Source organism: Rhinoraja longicauda, chromosome 20, assembly GCF_053455715.1.
Source record: "Rhinoraja longicauda isolate Sanriku21f chromosome 20, sRhiLon1.1, whole genome shotgun sequence".
Lineage (NCBI taxonomy): Eukaryota > Metazoa > Chordata > Chondrichthyes > Rajiformes > Arhynchobatidae > Rhinoraja > Rhinoraja longicauda.
Genome location: NC_135972.1, coordinates 4,642,293 through 4,663,349, shown reverse-complemented (window position 1 = coordinate 4,663,349; position 21,057 = coordinate 4,642,293). Strand labels below are relative to the sequence as shown.

General features: G+C 42.4%; 1 protein-coding gene across 7 annotated transcripts in view; it reads left to right on the top strand.

Annotated features, from left to right (window-relative positions):
• The window catches only part of LOC144603513 (voltage-dependent L-type calcium channel subunit alpha-1C-like), a 305,941-nt gene that overhangs the window by 123,904 nt on the left and 160,980 nt on the right, over positions 1-21,057 (top strand). For 6 of the 7 annotated variants that reach the window (XM_078416799.1, XM_078416795.1, XM_078416797.1 and 3 more), the window contains one exon: positions 8,037-8,127. In XM_078416799.1, the coding sequence (XP_078272925.1) occupies positions 8,037-8,127 (91 nt within the window). Of the gene's footprint in view, positions 1-8,036; positions 8,128-10,728; positions 10,749-21,057 lie in introns of those variants that run through there. The other variant, XM_078416798.1, reaches the window with a different exon arrangement.

Here is a 21,057-nt window from a genome sequence, read left to right as displayed (position 1 = left end):
CCTCAACTCACCAGCAGAAAGTGGAAACAATACATTTTGGTCCATAACTTGCTGATGAATGCCAGTAGTACCAAATAAAACAGCTGGTATTTTCAGCGAAATCTGGTAGCTGTTTAATTTGCAGTAGGTCGTGGACTTCCTTACATGCGTAGCGTCATGTGGAATTCTCGACCTACTGATAGATTTCGAAGGCAAATCTATGAGTGTGGTTGGCCACATGTAATCTACTAGAATCCAATAGCATAGACCAGTCATTCCATGATTCCTCAGCATAATACTATGGAAGTGCCTTTCACAATCTGCGATCATGTTGATTTCATTAGGCATTGAATATCAAAGGATTAGGACAGAAAGGAAAAGCTTGTTATTGTTTTTATTTAATCATTTTGATTTACTACTTTCTAATTCATTATTTTATTTTAATGTATTTTGAATTTTTCTGAATGCTATTTGCATTTGTATCTGGAAATGCCCATTTGGTTTTGGTGATCAAAGCCTGTCATAGGTGTTTGAGGTCGGATCTCCTCACTGTGTCACTAGAAGTCCTGCCGCTGTTCAAACCGTGTGCTTAATCCCAGCATGGGATGGATCAGTATGGCAAATTAGGTCCTCAACAGCTAATAGTAAACTCATAAGTTCATAAATTACAGGAGCAGAATTAGGACATTGGGCCCATCAAGTCTACTCCACCATTCAATCATAGCTGATCTATCTCTCCCTCCTAATCCCATTCGCCTGCCTTCTCCCCATAACCTCTGACAATTCTGGGCAGAAGGGCCGGACCACAACCTATTTTTCAAAGTCAGTAAGAGAAAGGAGGTTGTGATTGATTTTAGGAAGCGAAGCAGTGTATACATTGATGGCTCTGAGGTAGAGATGGTTGAACACTTCAGGTTTCTAGGAATAATTCTCACCAGCAATTTGCCCTGAACCAGCCACATCAAAGCTATGGCTAACAAAGCACACCAACACTTCCTCAGAAAGCTTAGGAAGTTCGGCATATCCCCAACAACCCTCACCAATATCTTGTTGGGATGCATCACAGCTGATTTGGGATCAGATCCATCCAAGACCACAAGAAATTGCAAAGTTGTGGACGTAGCCCAGACCATCAAGCAAACCAATCTCCCTTCCATTGACTTCATCTATACTTTACGCTGTCTGGGCAAGGCCACCAGCATAATCAAGGACCAGTCTCACCCTGGTCACTCCCTCTTCTCCACTCTCCCATCAGGCAAGAGTTACAGAAGTTTGAAAATGCTTACCTCCAGATGAGGTTGGAGAAGGTGTAAGTGAACCTCTGCCTAACCTGAAATAATTTTCGGGGTCCCTGGAAAGAGTCGAGGGAGGAGTTATAGGGACAGCTGTTGCATTTCCTGCGGTTGCAGGAGAAGATACCTGGGGAGGGGGTGGTTTGGGTGGGAAGGGATGAGTTAACCAGGGAGTTGTGGAGGGAACGGCCTCTGCAGAAGGCGGAATGGGGTCTCCAACCTTAGCCATTATTCAAGATGTGGAGTCTTATACATCGGCGAGACCAAACGTAGACTGGGTGGTCGTTTCGCTGAGCACCTTCGCTGAGTCTGCCTGGACCTACCTGATCTCCCGGTTGCTAAACACTTTAATTCCCCTTTCCATTCCCACACTGACCTTTTTGTCCTGAAATTGTACCTTTTCAGAACCTCATCCTATTTAGTTTAAAGCCTTTTCTATCCTCTGCTTAGTTATTTGACTTGTTGTGAAACACAAATCTTTGTACCGCATGTTAATTTCTCTGATCTTAAAACAAGGTCTGTAAACCTTTACCATGGAGGCGACAGCAGATGGTGTGTTCTGACAGCAGGGGAAAGGCAAGCGGTTTCATCAGTTGAAGTGTGGAGGCCAATTCAACAGGATGAGTGGAGATGTTTAATTTTTTTGGAATATGTGTAGGGGGTGGGGCTCCTGTAGCCCAAAGAACTGCTAACACCTATTTCCCCTATGAGTGTCATTTTTGGTGGTGGTTGCTGTTAATGAAGTGAAAAAAAAAGTGTCTATTCAATACAAATCTATTCTATTTGAATAGTTTTTGCTAGTCTTGTTTGTAGGAAAAAATTGCCACTTGTCGATAAGGATGTTGATGCCTTTTCCTATTGGTTCTGTCATGCTTAACAATCTGTCTGTTTTCCTCCACTCAGTGCTGAACATGGTATTAATGCAAGATCTGTTTCAAGTGATACCTTGTGTCTTGCATGCAATAGCATTCTGCAGCAGGTCCTTGCAAACATAAACACGTAGAGAGAAGCATGCTAATGTGCCTTTCCAGGCACCAAAGAATTTCTAGGCCAATATGTAATTTTTCAATTCATAATGTCATGCTCTCACACTCTGTGGAAATTACACATTATTATGTCTCTTGGCAGCGTATGGCCTAGAAGCCGAAAATAAACAAAATGAGAGCCATAGATACATTTTAAAATGTAATTCACTGCAAACAAGAAGATTGAATATAAATAATGACATTATAATATATTAGAGGAAAATTATCAAAACTTTGACAAATGATAACAGAATTGATAGCAGAGCATTTACTGTAGGACATAAGTGACAGCATCACTGGAAATCTGCATATTCATGATTATGTGTGCTTGCTGCATCAAGAAGCACCTTTATAATCATAAGTTCTTATGTTTTTGTCTTTTTCATGTTAAGATTGACGTGCTTTGAGTGAATATCAGTCATATTGTAATTGTGATATGTGTCAGAACTAGTTGCAACTGCAATACGAGAAATGGAAGAGTGGTATATTACACCATCACCTAATTTAATCAGTTGCCCAGGATTACTAATGTATTGTCAGGAGCAGTTAACTGCATTCTTCATTTAATTGCTCTGTATTACTTGCATATTTAAATCAATTTCTAAGCTGTCTACAGGCACAGATCTGTAAATGTATATTTAATATCCAGGTTACAGTTGTGAATTCTTTATCCAAATGACAGTGTTCTGGAATTTTTCTCCTCCAGCAACACAAATTAAAGTGTGTGTTTATATAATGGGAGATTTAAATATGCAGGTAGACTGGGAAAATCAGGTTGGTTCTGGACCCAAAAAAAAGGGAGTTTGTAGAGTGCCTCTGAGATGGATTCTTAGAGCAGCTTGTATTGGAGCCTACCAGAGAGAAGGCAATTCTGGATTTAGTGTTGTCTAATGAACCAGATTTGATAAGGAAACGTAAGGTAAAGGAACTGCTAGGAGGTAGTGACCATAATATGATAAGTTGTAATCTGCAATTTGAGAGGGAGAAGGTTAAATCACTGTGAATGTATGTGAGAGGAGCTGGTCAAAGTCGACTGGAAAAGGATCCTAGCAGAAATGACGGTGGAACAGCAATGGCAGGAATTTCTGGGCATAATCCAGAAGATGCAGGATCATTTCATTCCAAAGAGGAAGAAAGATTCTAAGGGGAGTAAGAGGCAACCGTGGCTGACAAGGGAAGTTAGGGACGGTATAAAACTAAAAGAAAAGGTGTATAACATAGCAAAGAGTAGCGGGAAGCCAGAGGATTGGGAAACTTTCAAAGGACATCAGAAGGTAACAAAAAGGGCAATATGGGGTGAAAAGATGAAGTATGAAGGGAAGCTCGCCAAGAATATAAAGAAGGATAGTAAAAACTTCTTTAGGTATGTTAAAAGAAAAAGATTAGTAAAGACAAATGTGGGTCTCGTGAAGGCAGAAACAGGTGAAATTATTATGGGGAACAAGGGGAAATGGCAGAAGAGTTGAACAGGTACTTTGTTTGTGTCTTCCTTAGTGAAGACAGAACCAATCTCCCAGATGTATTAGAGGACAGAGGATCTAGGGAGATAGAGGAACTGAAACAAATTTGCAATAGGCGAGAAATAGTATTGGGTAGACTGATGGGACTGAAGGCTGATAAATTCCCAGGGCCTGATGGTCTGCAACCCAGGGTACTCAAATAGGTGGCTCTAGAAATCGTGGGCGCATTGGTGATCATTTTCCAATGTTCTATAGATTTAAGATCAGTTCCTGTGAATTGGAGGGTAGCTAATGTTATCCCACTTTTCAAGAAAGGAGCTAGAGAAAACGGGAAATTATAGACCAGTTAGCCTGACATCGGTGGTGGGGAAGCTGCTGGAGTCAATTATTAAAGAAGTTATAACGGCGCATTTGGATAGCAGTAAAATAATTGGTCCATGTCAGCATGGATTTATAAAGGGGAAATCCTGCTTGACTAATCTTCTGGAATTTTTTGTGGATGTGACAAGTAAAATAGATGAAGGAGAGCCAGTGGATGTCGTGTAGCTGGACTGTCAGAAAGCCTTTGATAAGGTCCCACACAGGAGATTAGTGGGCAAAATTAGAGCACATGGTATTGGGGGTAGGGTGTTGACATGGATAGAGCGTTGGTTGGCAGACAGGAAACAAAATGTAGGAATAAATGGGTCCTTTTCAGAATGGCAGGCAGTGGCGAGTGGAGTGCCGCAAGGCTCAGTGCTGGGGCTGCAACTATTTACAATATAATTATTTAGATGATGGAATTAAAAGTAACATGAGCAAATTTGCAGATGACACAAAACTGGTGGCAGTGTGAACTGCGAAGAGGATGCGAGGAGGATGCAGGGTGACTTGGACAGGTTGAGTGAGTGGGCAGATGCATGGCAGATGCAGTATAATAATGTAGATAAATGTGTGATTATCCACTTTGACGGCAAGAACAAGGAGGCAGATTATTATCTCAATGGTGTTAGATTAGGAAAAAGGGAAGTGCAACGAGACCTGGGTGTCCTTGTACACCAGTCACTGAAAGTAAACATGCAGGTACAGCAGGCAGTGAAGAAAACTCGCGGCATCTTGGCCTTCCTAATGAGAGGTTTTAAGTATAGGAGTAAAGAGGTCCTTCTGCAGTTGTACAGGGCCCCGGTCAGACCACATCTGGAGTGTTGTGTGCAGTTTTGGTCTCCTAATTTGAGAAAGGACATCCTTGCTATTGAGGGAGTGCAGCGTGGTTAATCCCTGGGATGGCGTGACTGATATATGAGGAAAGATGGGAAAGACTGGGTTTGTATTCACTGGAATTTAGAAGGATGAGAGGGGATCTTATAGAAACATATAAAATTATAAAAGGACTGGAGAACCTAGGTGCAAGAAAAATGTTCCCAATTTTGGGGGAGTCCAGAACCAGGGGCCAAAGTCTAAGAATAAAGAGGAGGATCACTGGTCTTAATGACTATAGGCCTGTCACACTGACCTCTGTAGTCATGAAGACCTTTGAAAGGCGTGTTGGCCCAGCTGAAAAACATCACAAACCCCCTGCTGGACCCTCTGCAGTTTGCATACAGGGCCAATAGATCGGTGGATGACACAGTCAACCTAGGCCTGCACTTCATCCTCCAGCACCTAGACCGCAAGGGGACCTATGCCAGGATTCTGTTTGTGGACTTTAGCTCTGCATTTAACACCATTGTGCCAGAGCTACTACACTCCAAATTCTCCCAGTTGACTGTGCCTGAACCCCTCTGTCAATGGATCATCAACATCCTGATAGACAGGAAGCAGCATGTGAGGCTGGGAAAGCACATCTCGGACCCACAGACCCTCAGCATAGGAGCACCGCAAGGCTGCGTACTCTCTCTACACCAACGACTGCACCTCCACAGACTCCTCTGTCAAGCTCCTCAAGTTTGCGGATGACACAACCCTGATTGGACTGATCCAGGATGGGGTGGAATCTGCCTACAGACGGGAAGTGACACAGCTGGCATCCTGGTGCCATCGCAACAACCTGGAGCTCAATGCTCTTAAGACAGTGGAAATAATTGTAGACTTTCAAAGAGCTCCCCTTCCCCTCCCCCCACTCACCATCAACCACACCACAGTCACATCTGTGGAGTCATTTAAGTTTCTTGGAACCATCATCTCCAGGGACCTTAAATGGGGGACCACCATCGACTCCACAATCAAAAAGGCCCAACAGAGGATGTACTTCCTGCGGCAACTGAGGAAACACAATCTGCCACAGGCAATGATGGTCCGATTCTATACTGCTATCATTGAGTCCGTCCTCACCTTCTCCATTATGGTCTGGTTTGGCTCAGCCACCAAGCAGGAGGCTGCAACGGATCGTTCGATCAGCTGAGAAGGTTGTTGGCTGCAACCTTCCTCCCATTGACGAACTGTACACTGCAAGGGCCAGGAAGCGAGCGGGCAAGATCATCACTGACCCCTCTCACCCTGGCCACAAAATCTTTGAAGCACTTCCCTCTGGAAGGCAACTCCGGACTGTCAAAGCAGCCACAGCTTTTTTCCACGAGTAGTAGTTCTACTCAATAACCAAAGTCTGTAGTCTTTTTTTTGCTCTGGTTTATTTGACCCACATGTTTAGACCGTTATGTTGTATCCTTATTGTTTTGATGTGGTTCTTAATTGTTAACTGTATGTTTGTATTGTCATTTGTGAGCGGAGCACCAAGGCACATTCCTTGTATATGCACATATTTGGCCAATAAACTTATTCATTCATTAATTCATTCATTCATTCATTCATTCATTCATTCATTCATTCATTCATTTAAAACTGAGATGAGAAAAAGCTTTTTCACCCAGAGAGTTGTGAATTTGTGGAATTCTCTGCCACAGAAGACAGTGCAGGCCAATTCACTGGATCAATTTAAAAGAGAGTTGGGGCTAGCAGAATCAAAGGGTATGGGGAGAAGGCAGGCACAGGTTACTGATTGTGGATGATCAGCCATGATCACAATAATTGGCGGTGCTGGCTAGAAGGGCTGAATGGTCTCCTCCTGCAACTATTTTGTATGTATGTATGTAATGTTTGAAATTATCAAGCTGACAGGTGTCAAGAACAAAATTAGAAGATGCTGGAACTACTCAGCTGGTCAGGCAGCATTTATGCATTGAGAGAATTTCATTGGCTCGAAATTCTATTGCTGCGTTTTATTGACATTTGATCTCAGAGAGTGAGAAAGATTAATTGTATTGATATAAAACATTGTCTACCATTTCCAGCTGCTTTGGTTTTGTTGCTTACTCTTTACTATAACGATGGTTTTGTTGCTTACTCTTTATTATAACGAAGGTTTTTATTTTAAAAAATAGCAACTAAATTTACATATACTGCTGGATTAGCAGGGGCCAGGAAATATGCATCCTGGTCTTGTTAATGCAATAACTGTAAACTAGGTATAACTCATCTTCACTAAATGTGTTTTCTATCTCTGAAGGGAGAGTTTATCATACTAATTTATTGGACAATAGATTTTTTGAGTGCGATTATAAATCTTAAACTTTGTAGATTTAATAACTTAAATTTCCCAGTATCATCTTTTTATTCTCAAATTAATATATTATGCAACTGCTGCATTTTACTTTAGTTTAACATAAAATATCCTTTAATAATTACTTTTCCTCCATCACAAAAATAAAAACAATGTTTATAAAGAACTGTTGATAATGGGATCCTAATTCATGATTTAAATTCAATCATCATTAAGCAGAAGTGAGTTTTCAGTCTAAGCATATTCAAATCAGTTTTTAATGAACACACAATTGTGGCATAAAGCAATTTATACTTGAAAAGATGGGCATTTTTCTGAATGACAAGAACTGGTGTGATAAATATAAATTTAACGTTTGCAACAATAGGCAACTACATGTGCTCATGACATTTGTGTATTTGTGATTTTAACAGACTTACAAGTATTTTCAATTATCTGAATATGTCAACGGGATTAATTTCTTGTAATCGTTCAGATTAAGTTAACATCAAACCTGCTCAAAATTTCAGTTATATTTCTGCCGGTAATTTGTTGCTTGCGAATCACTTACAGAAACCCTTTACACTTTTAGTTTAAAGTTTAACAGAATTATTGCTTTACAGGAAAGTTATAACATTTATAAGTGTGCTAGATATAATTTAGGTCAAATTATTCTGTTGCATTGTTTTGATTATTTTTGATGGAAAAATTCATGCTTTGATTTTATGGATTTTGTTGTTTCTTTTATCTCCTAACATTTATATAGTGAGCATGCCCACCAGTGAAACTGAATCTGTGAACAATCAGAATGCGGCTGGTGCAGAATTAGAAGATTTGAATTGCTGTGCTAGACTTGGGTAAGGATTTGTCTTACATGTAATGCTGTTGGATTAGCAGGGGCCAGGAAATATGCCTCCGGGTCAAGTTAATACAACAACTGTAACCTAGGTATAACTCCTCTTTACTAAATGTGTTTGCTACCTCAGATGGGAGAATTTAACATATTAATTTAGTGGACAATTGACTTTTTGAGTGTGATTATAAATCTTAAACTTTGTAGATTTAACAACCTAAATTGCCCAGACCATATTTTTATTCTCAAATTAATATATTAAGCAACTGCTGCATTTTGCTTTAGTTTAACATAAAATATCATTTAATAATTACTTTTCCTCCATCACAAAAGAAAAATCAATGTTTATAAAGGACAGTTGATAATGGGACCCTAATTTGTGATCTAAATGCAACCATCACTAAGCAGAAGTGAATTTTCAGTCTTAAGTATATTCAAATCAGTTTTTAATGAACACACAATTGTGGCATAAAGCAATTTATACTTGAAAAGATTGGCATTTTTCTGAATGACATGAGCAGGTGTGATAAATATAGTGGCATTATGTCCATGGTTGGAGAAGTGTGCACCAAATGGTTTTTTTTCAATCTGGCATCCAAAGTTCATATGAACCTTTATGGTACCGGTTACATCACTCACCATAATGGCTAGAGAATTAACACATTAATCCTAATATCCACTGGAACTATGCACAGTTAGTACATCAAGGTGTCAATCAGGTTATGGTGCTGATTTAGTTCAAACATTGACAAATTGAAGTTCAGTGATGCAGCCGATGCTGTGTAATATAAGAAAACAACTGCCGATGCTGGTACAAATCGAAGGTATTTATTCACAAAATGCTGGAGTAACTCAGCAGGTCAGGCAGCATCTCGGGAGAGAAGGAATGGGTGACGTTTCGGGTCAAGACCCTTCTTCAGACTGATGTCAGGGGGGCGGGACAAAGGAAGGATATAGGTGGAGACAGGAAGATAGAGGGAGATCTGGGAAGGAGGAGGGGAAGAGAGGGACAGAGGAACTATCTAAAGTTGGAGAAGTCGATGTTCATACCACTGGGCTGCAAGCTGCCCAGGCGAAATATGAGGTGCTGTTCCTCCAATTTCCGGTGGGCCTCACTATGGCACTGGAGGAGGCCCATGACAGAAAGGTCAGACTGGGAATGGGAGGGGGGTTAAAGTGCTCGGCCACCGGGAGATCAGTTTGGTCAATGCGGACCGAGCGCAGCTGTTGAGTGAAGCGATCGCCGAGCCTGCACTTGGTTTCGCCGATGTAAATAAGTTGACATCTAGAGCAGCGGATGCAATAGATGAGGTTGGAGGACGTGCAGGTGAACCTTTGTCTCACCTGGAAAGACTGTTTGGGTCCTTGGATGGAGTTGAGGGGGGGAGGTAAAGGGACAGGTGTTGCATCTCGTGCGGTTGCAGGGGAAAGTGCCCGGGGATGGGGTGGTTTGGGTAGGAAGGGACGAGTGGACCAGGGAGTTACGGAGGAAACGGTCTCTGCGGAACGCAGAGAGGGGAGGGGATGGGAAGATATGGCCAGTGGTGGGGTCCCGTTGTAGGTGACGGAAATGTTGGCGGATGATTTGTTGGATCCGCTGGCTGGTGGGGTGGAAGGTGAGAACGAGGGGGATTCTGTCCTTGTTGCGAGTGGGGGGAGGGGGAGCAAGAGCCGAGCTGCGGGATGTAGAAGAGACCCTAGTGAGAGCCTCATCTATAATGGAGGAGGGAAAGCCCCGTTTCCCGAAGAATGAGGACATCTCTGACGCCCTAGTGTGAAATACCTCATCCCGGGCGCAGATGCGGTGTAGACGGAGGAATTGGGAGTAGGGGATAGACTTTTTGCAGGGGACCGGGTGGGAAGAAGTGTAGTCCAGATATCTGTGCGAGTCAGTGGGTTTATAGTAAATGTCCGTCACTAGTCTGTCTCCTGTGATGGAGATGGTGAGGTCCAGAAACGGGAGGGAGATGTCGGAGATAGTCCAGGTATATTTAAGGGCAGGATGGAAATTGGAAGTGAAGTGTATGAAGTCAGTGAGTTCTGCATGGGTACAAGAGGTAGCACCAATGCAGTCGTCGATGTAGCGGAGGTAGAGTTCGGGGATGGGGCCGGTGTACGCCCGGAACAGGGATTGTTCGACGTACCCGACAAAGTGGCAGGCGTAGCTAGGGCCCATAGCTACGCCTCTGGTGTGGAGGAAGTGGGAGGAGTCAAAGGAGAAGTTGTTGAGGGTAAGAACCAGCTAGGCGGAGGAGAGTGTTGGTAGATGGGGATTGGCTGGTTCTACGGTCAAGAGTAAATGTCCGTCACTAGTCTGTCTCCTGTGATGGAGATGGTGAGGTGTAAATGTCCGTCACTAGTCTGTCTCCTGTGATGGAGATGGTGAGGCTGTGTGCTTGTCTCGCACATGTTAAGAGCAGAATGGAACCTCATCCAATAATATTTGAAGGAACAAAAGAGCATCATATAGTGGTTACTGGATTTTGGAAATAAAAAAATGAAAATGCCAGAAATACTCAGATCAGGCAGTATCTGTGCAACAGGAAGCTGCATTAAAGTTTCAGGTCAATTAACTAGCAGCTTATGTTTCTTTTTCTATTTGAAGGGATCATCTACTATGTGCAGGTAAAATATTATTTGATGTTGTTTTAATTCAATTAATATTTGGTGCTTCTACATTTCTTTGAAGTTATACAAGCCCATGGGAGGTGGAATGCCTTGAGCTAAAGGAGCATTCCTTGACCACGGTTTCTGCAGTATCATCGTTCTACTTTGCAAGGTTCTTAACAGTATGGCAAGGAAAATTAGAATAGGGCATTGAGGGAAGGGCAGATGTGTGAAGGCAGATGTGTAAAATGTGGGTCTCAGCAAGAGAAAACCCTGTCAAGGGTCATCAAGGAGCGCTGTGAACCTCAGTGAAAAAATAATGGGATGAGTAGTTTGCGTTTCAATACGTGTTTTTCCCAATGGTAGTCCATGTGCTGCATGTTGTTACTTCAACCGTAGAGCTGTGTTGTGATCACTTTGCCACTTGCTATTAATGTTGGCTCAAAACAGTCATGGAGGATCTCATCTGTTTCCTCAGATCCAGTACAGTATGACTTTCTGTACCGGATCATCCCGCTTCAGTTTCTGCTGGTAAGCAGGCACTAGAAACACTGCCAGGCAGTCAGATTTTCCAAAATGCAGGCTGTGGATGCAGTGGTGGGTGTCTTTGATTGTGTGTATTCATGAGGATGTCAGGTACAGTGTCATATAAGGAGCTGACACTGTGCTTTTACATGTCATAGGAAATAGAAGCAAGGTAGTGGCTATTTCATTTCTCATATCTACTTTGGCATACAATCAGATCATGGGTGATCCTTTACCTCAGGGCCACTTTTGTCTGAACCCCATGTTCTCTCTTTCCATTAATATCCAAAAAAAATCTGATGCCCTCCTGCTGACTAAATGCTTGACGCAGTCTTGTTATAACTATCGCCTCTTTTTTCAGAAGGTCTTGCAGAAAATCTTGTGGCTTCATACTGCATGTTCAACTGGCAACTGTTAGATTATATCATTGTCCAAGCAAGGCACTGCAATTACGACCCATATGAATGACTATGGCACAGTTCACTGTCTAATCTGCTCTGTTACAAAGTTATTGTTCTCATCACATGTACAGTACTAAATGTTTTAATCTGACAGGGCAAGGAAAAGGTTAATTCTGTAAACTTACACAATGTACATTCTGTGTGACATTTGAAGCAGACTATGAGTTTCTGATATCATGCTACAATTTGTTTTGACATCAAATATTATCTGCTTTTCCTTTCCTCCAAAAAATAATTTATTTGAAAAAATATCATACCCAGCAATATTTATTAGTTATTTCACAATTTCATAATTTTTTCCAACTTTCCAAGGGTAATCAAGAAACATTGCCATATTACAAAACACAATGAAATTTTAACAAGGACAAATGGAGCAAATTGGCATACTAACCCCATTAAGTTTTGAACACCTCAAAACAGGACAAATGTGACAGCCTGAGAGATTTATGAATGGTATTGCCCTGAGTTGGAGAAATTTAATTGAGAATTGGAAATTTAGGTTAAGATAAGTTATAAGAAAGTTGTGCTGTTTCTTAAGAGCAAGGAGATTAGAGGGGCCATTTACTAGGCGATAGATTTAAGGCAAGACATAAAGTCCTGGAGTTACTCAATGGGTCAGGCAGCATCTCTGGAGGACATGCATAGACGATGTTTTGGGTTGGGACCCTTCTTCAGACTGATTGTAGGTGGGGGGGAAGAAAGCTGGAAGAGAGGTGGGAGAAGCACAAAGCACACGCATGTGATAGGTGAGTACCAGTGAGGAGGGCTTGATTGGCAGATGGTTGGTCAAAGGCCAGAGATGTAAAGACAAGAGGATGTCAGATGCAGGATAAGGAGAGAAGAGGTGTGAAATGTGAAGCCAGAAGAAAAGATATAGGTGGAAGGGGGTGGGGGGGGGGGGGGGGGGAATGGGAGCAGGATTGTGGAAGAAATTGGTGCACATCCAGGTGAGACAAATGGGAGAGAGAGGGGAAATAGGAAGAGGGTTTTGATGTTTAGTTACCTAAAATTGGAGAATTCAATGTTCATATTTTTGGGCTGTGAACTACCCAAGCAGAATATGGCATGCTGTTCTTCCAGTTTGTGTGTAGCCTCACTTTGGCAATGGAATAGACCCTGGGCAAAAAGCTCAGTATGGAAATAGGAAGGGGAATTAAAATCAAATTTCACTGTATCTTAAGGTACATGTGACAATAAATTGAATCTTGAATCTTGAAATGGTTAGCATCAGCGAGACCTAACATAAACTAGGCAAACATTTCACCATTGGATGCACACCCATTTCTCCCCCAATCCTGACATCCTTTCCCTTCTTCCATCCTTATCCCTTCCTCTGGCATTACATTTCATACCTCTTCTCTCCTTATTCCTCAGTATTTTGCCTTTTCATCTATCCATGTATTTGTCCAATTGACTTTTAAACACTGTAATTGTATCTGCCTCTCCCAATTCTTCAGGCAGCTTGCTCCACATACCCACCACCCTCCAAACAAGAAAGTTGCCTCTCAGATCTCCTTTAAATCTTTCCCTTCTCACTTTAAATCTATGCTCTCTAGTTTTAAATTACTTTTTAATGGGAAAACAACTGTGACCATTCACCCTATTTATGTCCATCATGATTTTATATAACTCAATGTCATCCTTCAGCCTCATAAGCTCCAAGAAAAATAAGCTCCCTGAGTCTTTTTCCTTTATGATTCATGTGTCTTTTTTTTCCGATGCTGGTTATTCTGGTGGTGTTTAGTTTAGTTTAGTTTAGTTTAGTTTAGAGATACAGTGCAGAAACAGGCCCTTTTGGCTTACCGGGTCCCGCCGACCGGCGATTCCCGCACATTAACACTATCCCCGCTAGGGACAATTTTTACATTCACCAAGCCAATTAACCTACAAACCTGTACGCCTTTGGAGGGTGGGAGGAAACCGAAGATCTCGGAGGAAACCCACGCAGGTCACGGGGAGCACGTACAAACTCTGTACAGACAGCACCCATAGTCGGGATCAAACCTGGATCTCCGGCGCTGCATTCGCGGTAAGGCAGCAACTCTACCATTGCGCCACCATTTCTTGTGTTTCTAAAATGAGAATGGCACATGTGTCTAGTTCACGATGAGAGAAAAGGATAGGTAAAAGGGCATACTTGAATCATTTGGATGCAATATGAGAAACCAGGTTGTAGGAGGAGCAGGGGATGTAGTGTGAGAAAGGGGATTGGATATGAGTATATTGTTACTCATATTTGTTCTTGTTTCACGAAGAGCATTGGTTCTACAGCATCTTCTCCTCCAAGAAACAAATCTTGTGTTACAATAGCAACCCCATCAGTCTGCTGCATAGCTTTTGATTATGTGTGGCAGAGAGGCCACATGCTGGTGCTGTATTAGTGCTGCTGCAGAGAGCCTCCATGAAGCTGAATCATGACATTGGATGTTGTCCCTGCAGAGCCTGTATGTTCTCTTTGTGACTGCATGAATTTCATCCCTATGCTCTGCTTTTCTCACACATTCTGAAGATGTGCTTGTAGGTTAATTGGTCTCTGTAAATTACTCTTGAATAGCAAAAAGAATTAAAAGGGGAGTTGATGAGAACGTGTGAGGGACAATACGGGCAGCACAGAGGCAAAGCAGTAGAGCTGCCACCTTACAGCTCCAGAGACCCGGGTTCAATCCTGACAACGGGTGCTGTCTGTGCAGAGTTTGTACATTCTCCCTGTGACCATGTGAGTTTTCTCTGGATGCTCCGGTTTCCTCCCACACTCCAAAGACGTACAGGTTTGTAGATTAATTGGCTACAGTAAAAATTGTAAATTGTCCCTAGTGTGTAGGATAGTGCTAGTGTATTGGGTGATCGCTGCTCTGGAAAGGGCCTGTTTCTGTGCTGTATCTACAAAATCTCTAAAGTATAGACTCTAATGAGTGCTGCAGGGAGCTAAGTAGATGGGAAATGTAACAAATAGGCTAAAATGGACCAAAAGCAGAAAGATCTCTTTCTGTGTTATTTTAAGTGCTAGATAATATAAGACACATATATAATATGTCTGCCAGGATTGAGTAGCTGGATATGTATGAAATTTGTGAATGTCCATTCAATAACAGTAAGTGTGGTCATGCATATATTTACAAATTAGAATTTGTTGTGATTTCCATTGACCTTGTCTAACCATGTGATGCCAGTCAACATTTGTAAACTGAAAGCAAGTTTGAAAATATCAGTGTGATATTTATCGCCCCAACCAACTCCTCATATTGGTACCACACTTTACCCTTGTGGTCGTCCTGGACCCCCGTGTGTGCAGGAATTCCCTGAAGGAGACCACCGGTTCTACCAAGATTTTAAGATGGGCATTGTTTTTTTAAAGGTGTTCCTTCCCATGGGTGGTCTATGTGCTCCCCAAGCTGTACAATGCCTTTAAGCGATACTTGAAATCATTGGCTACCTTCCCTTTAAGAGGGGGAGACATCGCACCAGTCAAAATTTAACAATATGAACAGGTATGCATGTTCCCTCAAAAATTATTTAGTTTAAGTTGTGATATTAAGGTGTTTGGCATTGTGAAAACATAAAACCTCTTCCACAAGGTACCTTCACAGAAATTACTGAGATCATTGGTGTGAATTCCCTACACAATGCCAATTTAGTAAATGTTTTTATTAGTTTATGAATCTCTCACCTATAGATTGGCCAAACCAACCATTTTTAAATAACAGCAGGCTATGAACCAAAAAAAATGATAACTTTTCTTCTGTAAATAATACTTATGAGCATTCTACTGAAATTGCTTCAGTTATCCATATTTTAACCAACCCTGTTCTTTTGCAAATGTTTTTGTGTACAGCGAGTTGACGAGTAATTTAATGGATAAAAAATTGCTTTTGGATGTTTAAAAAAAAACACCTATTAATTTACAAAAATTACTGGAAACTTGTGTGAAACAAAGATTACTAAATGTGTTCTGTGAAAATAAAAACACAAAATCTATTGATAAGTTTTTATAAACCATATTATACATTGAACATTTCAAAAATTCTTAGCTCTTAGGCCTAAAGGAATCAAGGGATATGGGGAAAAAGCAGGAACAGGGTACTGATTTTAGATGATCAGCCATGATCATATTGAATGGCAGTGCTGGCTCGAAGGGCCGAATGGCCTACTCCTGCACCTATTTTTCTTTGTTTCTATGTTTCTTAAACTCATTGGATAGGGCTGTAAAAATTCTAGTCAAAAAGTAGTAAATATTCCCATCTGTAATATATTAAATATGTTTAAGAATTTTGTTCTAAAATTTGTACTTCACTGGTAATTTTAAACTCAGTATAATTTCATTTCATATATACAGCGCGGAAACAGGCCTTTTCGGCCCACCAAGTCCGCGCCGCCCAGCGATCCCCGCACACTAACACTATCCTACACACACTAGGGACAATTTTTACATTTACCCAGTCAATTAACCTACATACCTGTACGTCTTTGGAGTGTGGGAGGAAACCGAAGATCTCGGAGAAAACCCACGCAGGTCACGGGGAGAACGTACAAACTCCTTACAGTACAGCTCCCGTAGTCAGGATCGAACCTGAGTCTCCGGTGCTGCATTTGCTGTAAAGCAGCAACTCTACCGCTGCGCTACCGTGCCGCCCCTGTATGTTTTTATTTTTGAAACTTGATTACGTTAGAAAAGGTGGTTCTGTGGCTTAAAGGCACAAGAATAAATCTCAACAACAAATCTAGTAAATTTATTTGGTTAATTAAATAATCTGGAAAATTCTGAAATAATGTCGATGTAGGTAGCCACCAGATTATTAGCTGACCAAACATTAATAGCTTGTGTGACAAAATGCACAGCAAATACTCATACCCACTTTGCCTGCTTGTAAAGTTGTGAACACTGCCCAGTCCATCACCGGCTCTGACTTCCCCATCATCAAAGGGATTTATCGTAGTCGCTGCCTCAAAAAGGCAGCCAGCATCATCAGAGACCCACACCATCCTGGCTACACACTCATTTCACCCCTGCCATCGGGAAGAAGGTACAGGAGCCTGAAAACAGTAATGTCCAGGTTCTGGAACAGCTTCTTCCCTATAGTCATCAGGCTATTAAACACTACAACCTCAAATAAGCTCTATACTACAATAGACTATTATTATTATTATTATTATTATTATTATTATTATTATTATTATTATTATTATCATCATTGCACTACTATTGTTTGTTTTTTGTGTGTGCATGTGTATATGTCAATATATATATGTATATATATATATATATACATAATGATCCAAAACATTATGAGCACTGACAGGTGAAGTGAATAACATTAATTATCTTGTTTAAACGGCACCTGTCAAGGGGTGGGATATATTAGGCAGCAAGTAAACAGTCAATTCTTGAAGTTGATGTGTTGGATGCAGGAGAAATGGTCAGGAGTAAAGACCTGAGCGACTTTCACAAGGGCCAAATTGTTATGGCTAGACAACTGGTTCAGAGCATCTCTGAAACAGCAAGGCTTGTGGGGTGCTCCCAGTCAGCAGTGGTGAGTACCTACCTACAGTGATCCGAGGAGGGACAAACCACAAACCAGTGACAGGGTGTTGTGCATCGATGAGCCTTGAGCACCCAAGGGCAACGAAGGCTATCCCGTCTGGTCCGAACCAACAGAAGGTCTACTGTGGCACAAGTCACAGAAAACTTTAATGGTGGTCATGGGAGGAATGTGTCACAATACACAGTGCATCGCACCCTGCTGCGCATGGGGCTGCATAGCAGCAGACCGGTCAGAGTGCCCATGATGACCCCTGTCCACCATTGAAAGCACCTACATTGGGCAGGCGAGGGTCGGAACTGGACATTGGAGCAGTGGAAGAAGGTCACCTGGTCCGATGAGTCCCGTTTTTTTTAGATCACGTGGCTGGCCGTGTACGTGTGCACCCTTTACGTGGGGAAGTGATGGCGCCAGGATGCACTGTGGGAACACGACAAGCCGGTGGAGGGAGTGTGATGCTCTGGGCAATGTTCTGCTGGGAAACCCTGGGTCCGGCCATTCATGTGGATGTCAATTTGGCACATGTCACCTACCTAAACATCGTTGCAGACCAAGTACACCCTTTCATAGCAATGGTATTCCCTGATGACAGTGGCCTCTTTCAGCGGGATAATGCGCCCTGCCACACTGCACATATTGTTCGGGAATGGTTTGAGGAACATGATGAAGTGTTCACGGTGTTGCCCTGGCCTCAAAATTCTCCAGATCGCAATCCGATTGAGCATCTGTGGGATGTGCTGGATCGACAATTCTGATCAGCGTCTCCACCTCGCAACTTACAGGACTTGAAGGATCTGCTGCTAATGTTTTGGAGCCAGATACCCAGGACACCTTCAGGGGTCTTGTAGAGTCCATGCCTCGGCGGGTCCACGCTGTTTTAGCGGCGCACGGAACACCAACAGCATATTGGGCAGGTGGTCATAATGTTTTGGCTCATCAGTGTGTATGTGTGTGTATATATATATATATATATATATATGTGTATTTATATATATAGGATAGACACAAAATGCTGGAGTAACTCAGCGGGGCAGGCAGCATCTCTGGAGAGAAGGGATGGGTGACGTTTCGGGTCGAGACCCTTCAGACTGATGTCGGGAGAGCGAAGGACAGAGATAGAATATAGTCGGAGACAGTAAGACTGGTGGGAAAACTGGGAAGGGGAAGGGGATGGAGAGAGAGGGAAAGCAAGGGCTATTTGAAGTTAAAGAAGTCAATGTTCATACCGCTGGAATATAAGCTACCTAAGCGAAATATGAGCTGCTGTTCCTCCAATTTGCACTGGACCTCACTCTGACAATGGAGGAGGCCCAGGACAGAAAGGTCAGATTGTGAATGGGAAGGGGAGTTAAAGTACTGAGCAATCGGGAGATCAGGTAGGTTAAGGTGGAATGAGCGGAGGTGTTCAGCCAAACGATCGCTGAGCCTGTTCTTGGTCTCACCGATGTACGCCTCAACATTGACACCTGGAACAGCAGTGCAAGGAACCTCTGCCTCACCTGAAAAGACTGTTGGGGTCCTTGGATGGAGTCGAGGGGGGAGGTAAAGGGACAGGTGTTGCATCTCCTGCGGTTGCAGGGGAAAGTGGTTTGGGTGGAACGGGGCGAGTTGTCCAGGGAGTTGCAGTGGGAACGGTCTCTGCGGAAAGCAGAAAGGGGTGGAGATGGGAAGATGTGGCCGGTAGTGGGATCCCGTTGGAGGTGGCAAAGGTGTCGGAGGATTTTATGGTGTATGCGATGTCTGATTGGGTGGAAGGTGAGAACAAGGGGGACTCTGTCCTTGTTACAAATGGGGGAAGGGGGAGCAAGAGCAGAGCTGCGGGATATCGAGGAGACCCCAATGAGAGCCTCATCTATAATGGAAGAGGAGAACCCTCATTTCCTAAACATCTCCGATGATCTAGTATGGAAAACCTTATCCTGGGCGCAGATACGGCGTAGACGGAGGAATTGGGAGTGGGGGATAGAGTCTTTACAGGACGCAGGGTGAGAAGAAGTGTAGTCTAGATAGCTATGTGAGTCAGTAGGTCTGCAGTAGATGTCGGTCAATAGTTTGTCTCCCGTGATGGAGACAGTGAGATCCAGAAACTGTAGGGAGATGTCAGAGACAGTCCAAGTGAATTTGAGTGCAGGATGGAAATTAGTCCTGAAGTTGATGAAGTCAGTGAGTTCTGCATGGGTGCAGGAGGCAGCACCGATGCAGTCGTCAATGTAGCGGAGGTAGGGTTCGGGGATAGGGCCTGTTCACGCCTGGAACAGTGATTGTTCAATGTACCCTACAAAGAGATGGCCATAGCTGGGGCCCATGCGAATACCCATAACTACGCCTTGGATTTGGAGGAAGTGGGAGGAGTCGAAGGAGAAGTTGTTGAGGATAAGGACCAGCTCTGCTAGGCGGAGGAGAGTATTAATAGACGGAAATTGGCTGGTTCTGCCGTCGAGGAAGAAACGGAGGGCTTTAAGACCTTCCTGGTGGGGGATGGAGATGTAGAGTGACTGGACATCCATGGTAAATATGAAGGAGTGGGAGCCTGGAAAACGGAAGTCATTGAAGAAACGAAGACCTTGTGAGGTGTCTTGTGAGGTGGGGAGAGATTGGTCCAGAGGGATAGGATGGAGTCTAGGTATGTGGAAATTAATTCGGTGGGACATGAACAAGCAGAAACAATGGGTCTGCCAGGACAGTTCTGTTTGTGGATTTTGGGGAGAAGATAAAATCGGGCAGTGCAGGGATGGGGAATGATAGGTATGGAGGGCTTTCATAGAATCATAGAAAATAGGTGCAGAAGTAGGCCATTCGGCCCTTTGAGCCAGCACTGCCATTCAATATGATCATGGCTGATCATCTAGCTTTAATTCTTGTTTTTCCTGTTTTCCCCCCAAATCCCTCAATTCCATTAGCCCTGAGAGCTATATCTAACTCTCTCTTGAATATATTTAGAGGGCAGAGAGCCGGAAGTAATAAAATCAGAATTGGTGTGTGATGTTAAGGTCTGGTGCTCGTCTGTGGGGGTCTTGGTCGAAGGATATATCTATATATATATTTATTTATTTTTAATTAAAAATATATATATATATATATATATGTGTGTGTACTTGTATGTGTATGTATATACACTAAACTTTTTTTCTCTCATTTATTATATTGTTTACTGTGTACTATGTTTACATATTCTTTTGTGCTGCAGCAAGTAAGAATTTAATTGTTCTATCTGGGACATATGACAATAAAACACTCTTGACTCTCTCTTGCCCTTGATTCTGAAGGAAAACTTGATTAAGGTGTTTGCATAACTTTCTTTATTCAGCAGTAAGTATCAAACTGAGACATGGTGCAGAGATCAGCAACAACAGCTAAAATGATCCTGGGGCTAGAAAGTTAAAAATGACTGTGCCATTGACCTTGGATGATGCAATCAAGATTATAATTAAAGTTATTGAGGTTACTTCTCATTGAGGATAAAGAATGCAGTCTGGTTGTACTGTGATTAGTTAAGAATTTGTTTTTTAGATCAGTGACGTTTAAAATCTCACTTCAGATGATTGTTGTGTATCAGACTGCAGCTACATTTTGTCTCTTAGAATATTCTTCATTGACATTTGAGGAAGATTTCAACTCGGCAGTGGCCATCTTTGTTTTATGTTGTAGAGTTATGTGAGCAAATTCCAAGCCCACAATGTAAACAGGTGTGCTTAATTCTCACATAGCTTTGGCCTGCAATGTTTGCCAGTTTACATTATACTCATTTGTTTTTGTTATATACATTATTTAGTTCAAGTCTTTATTTTTTTCATTCTTTTCTTT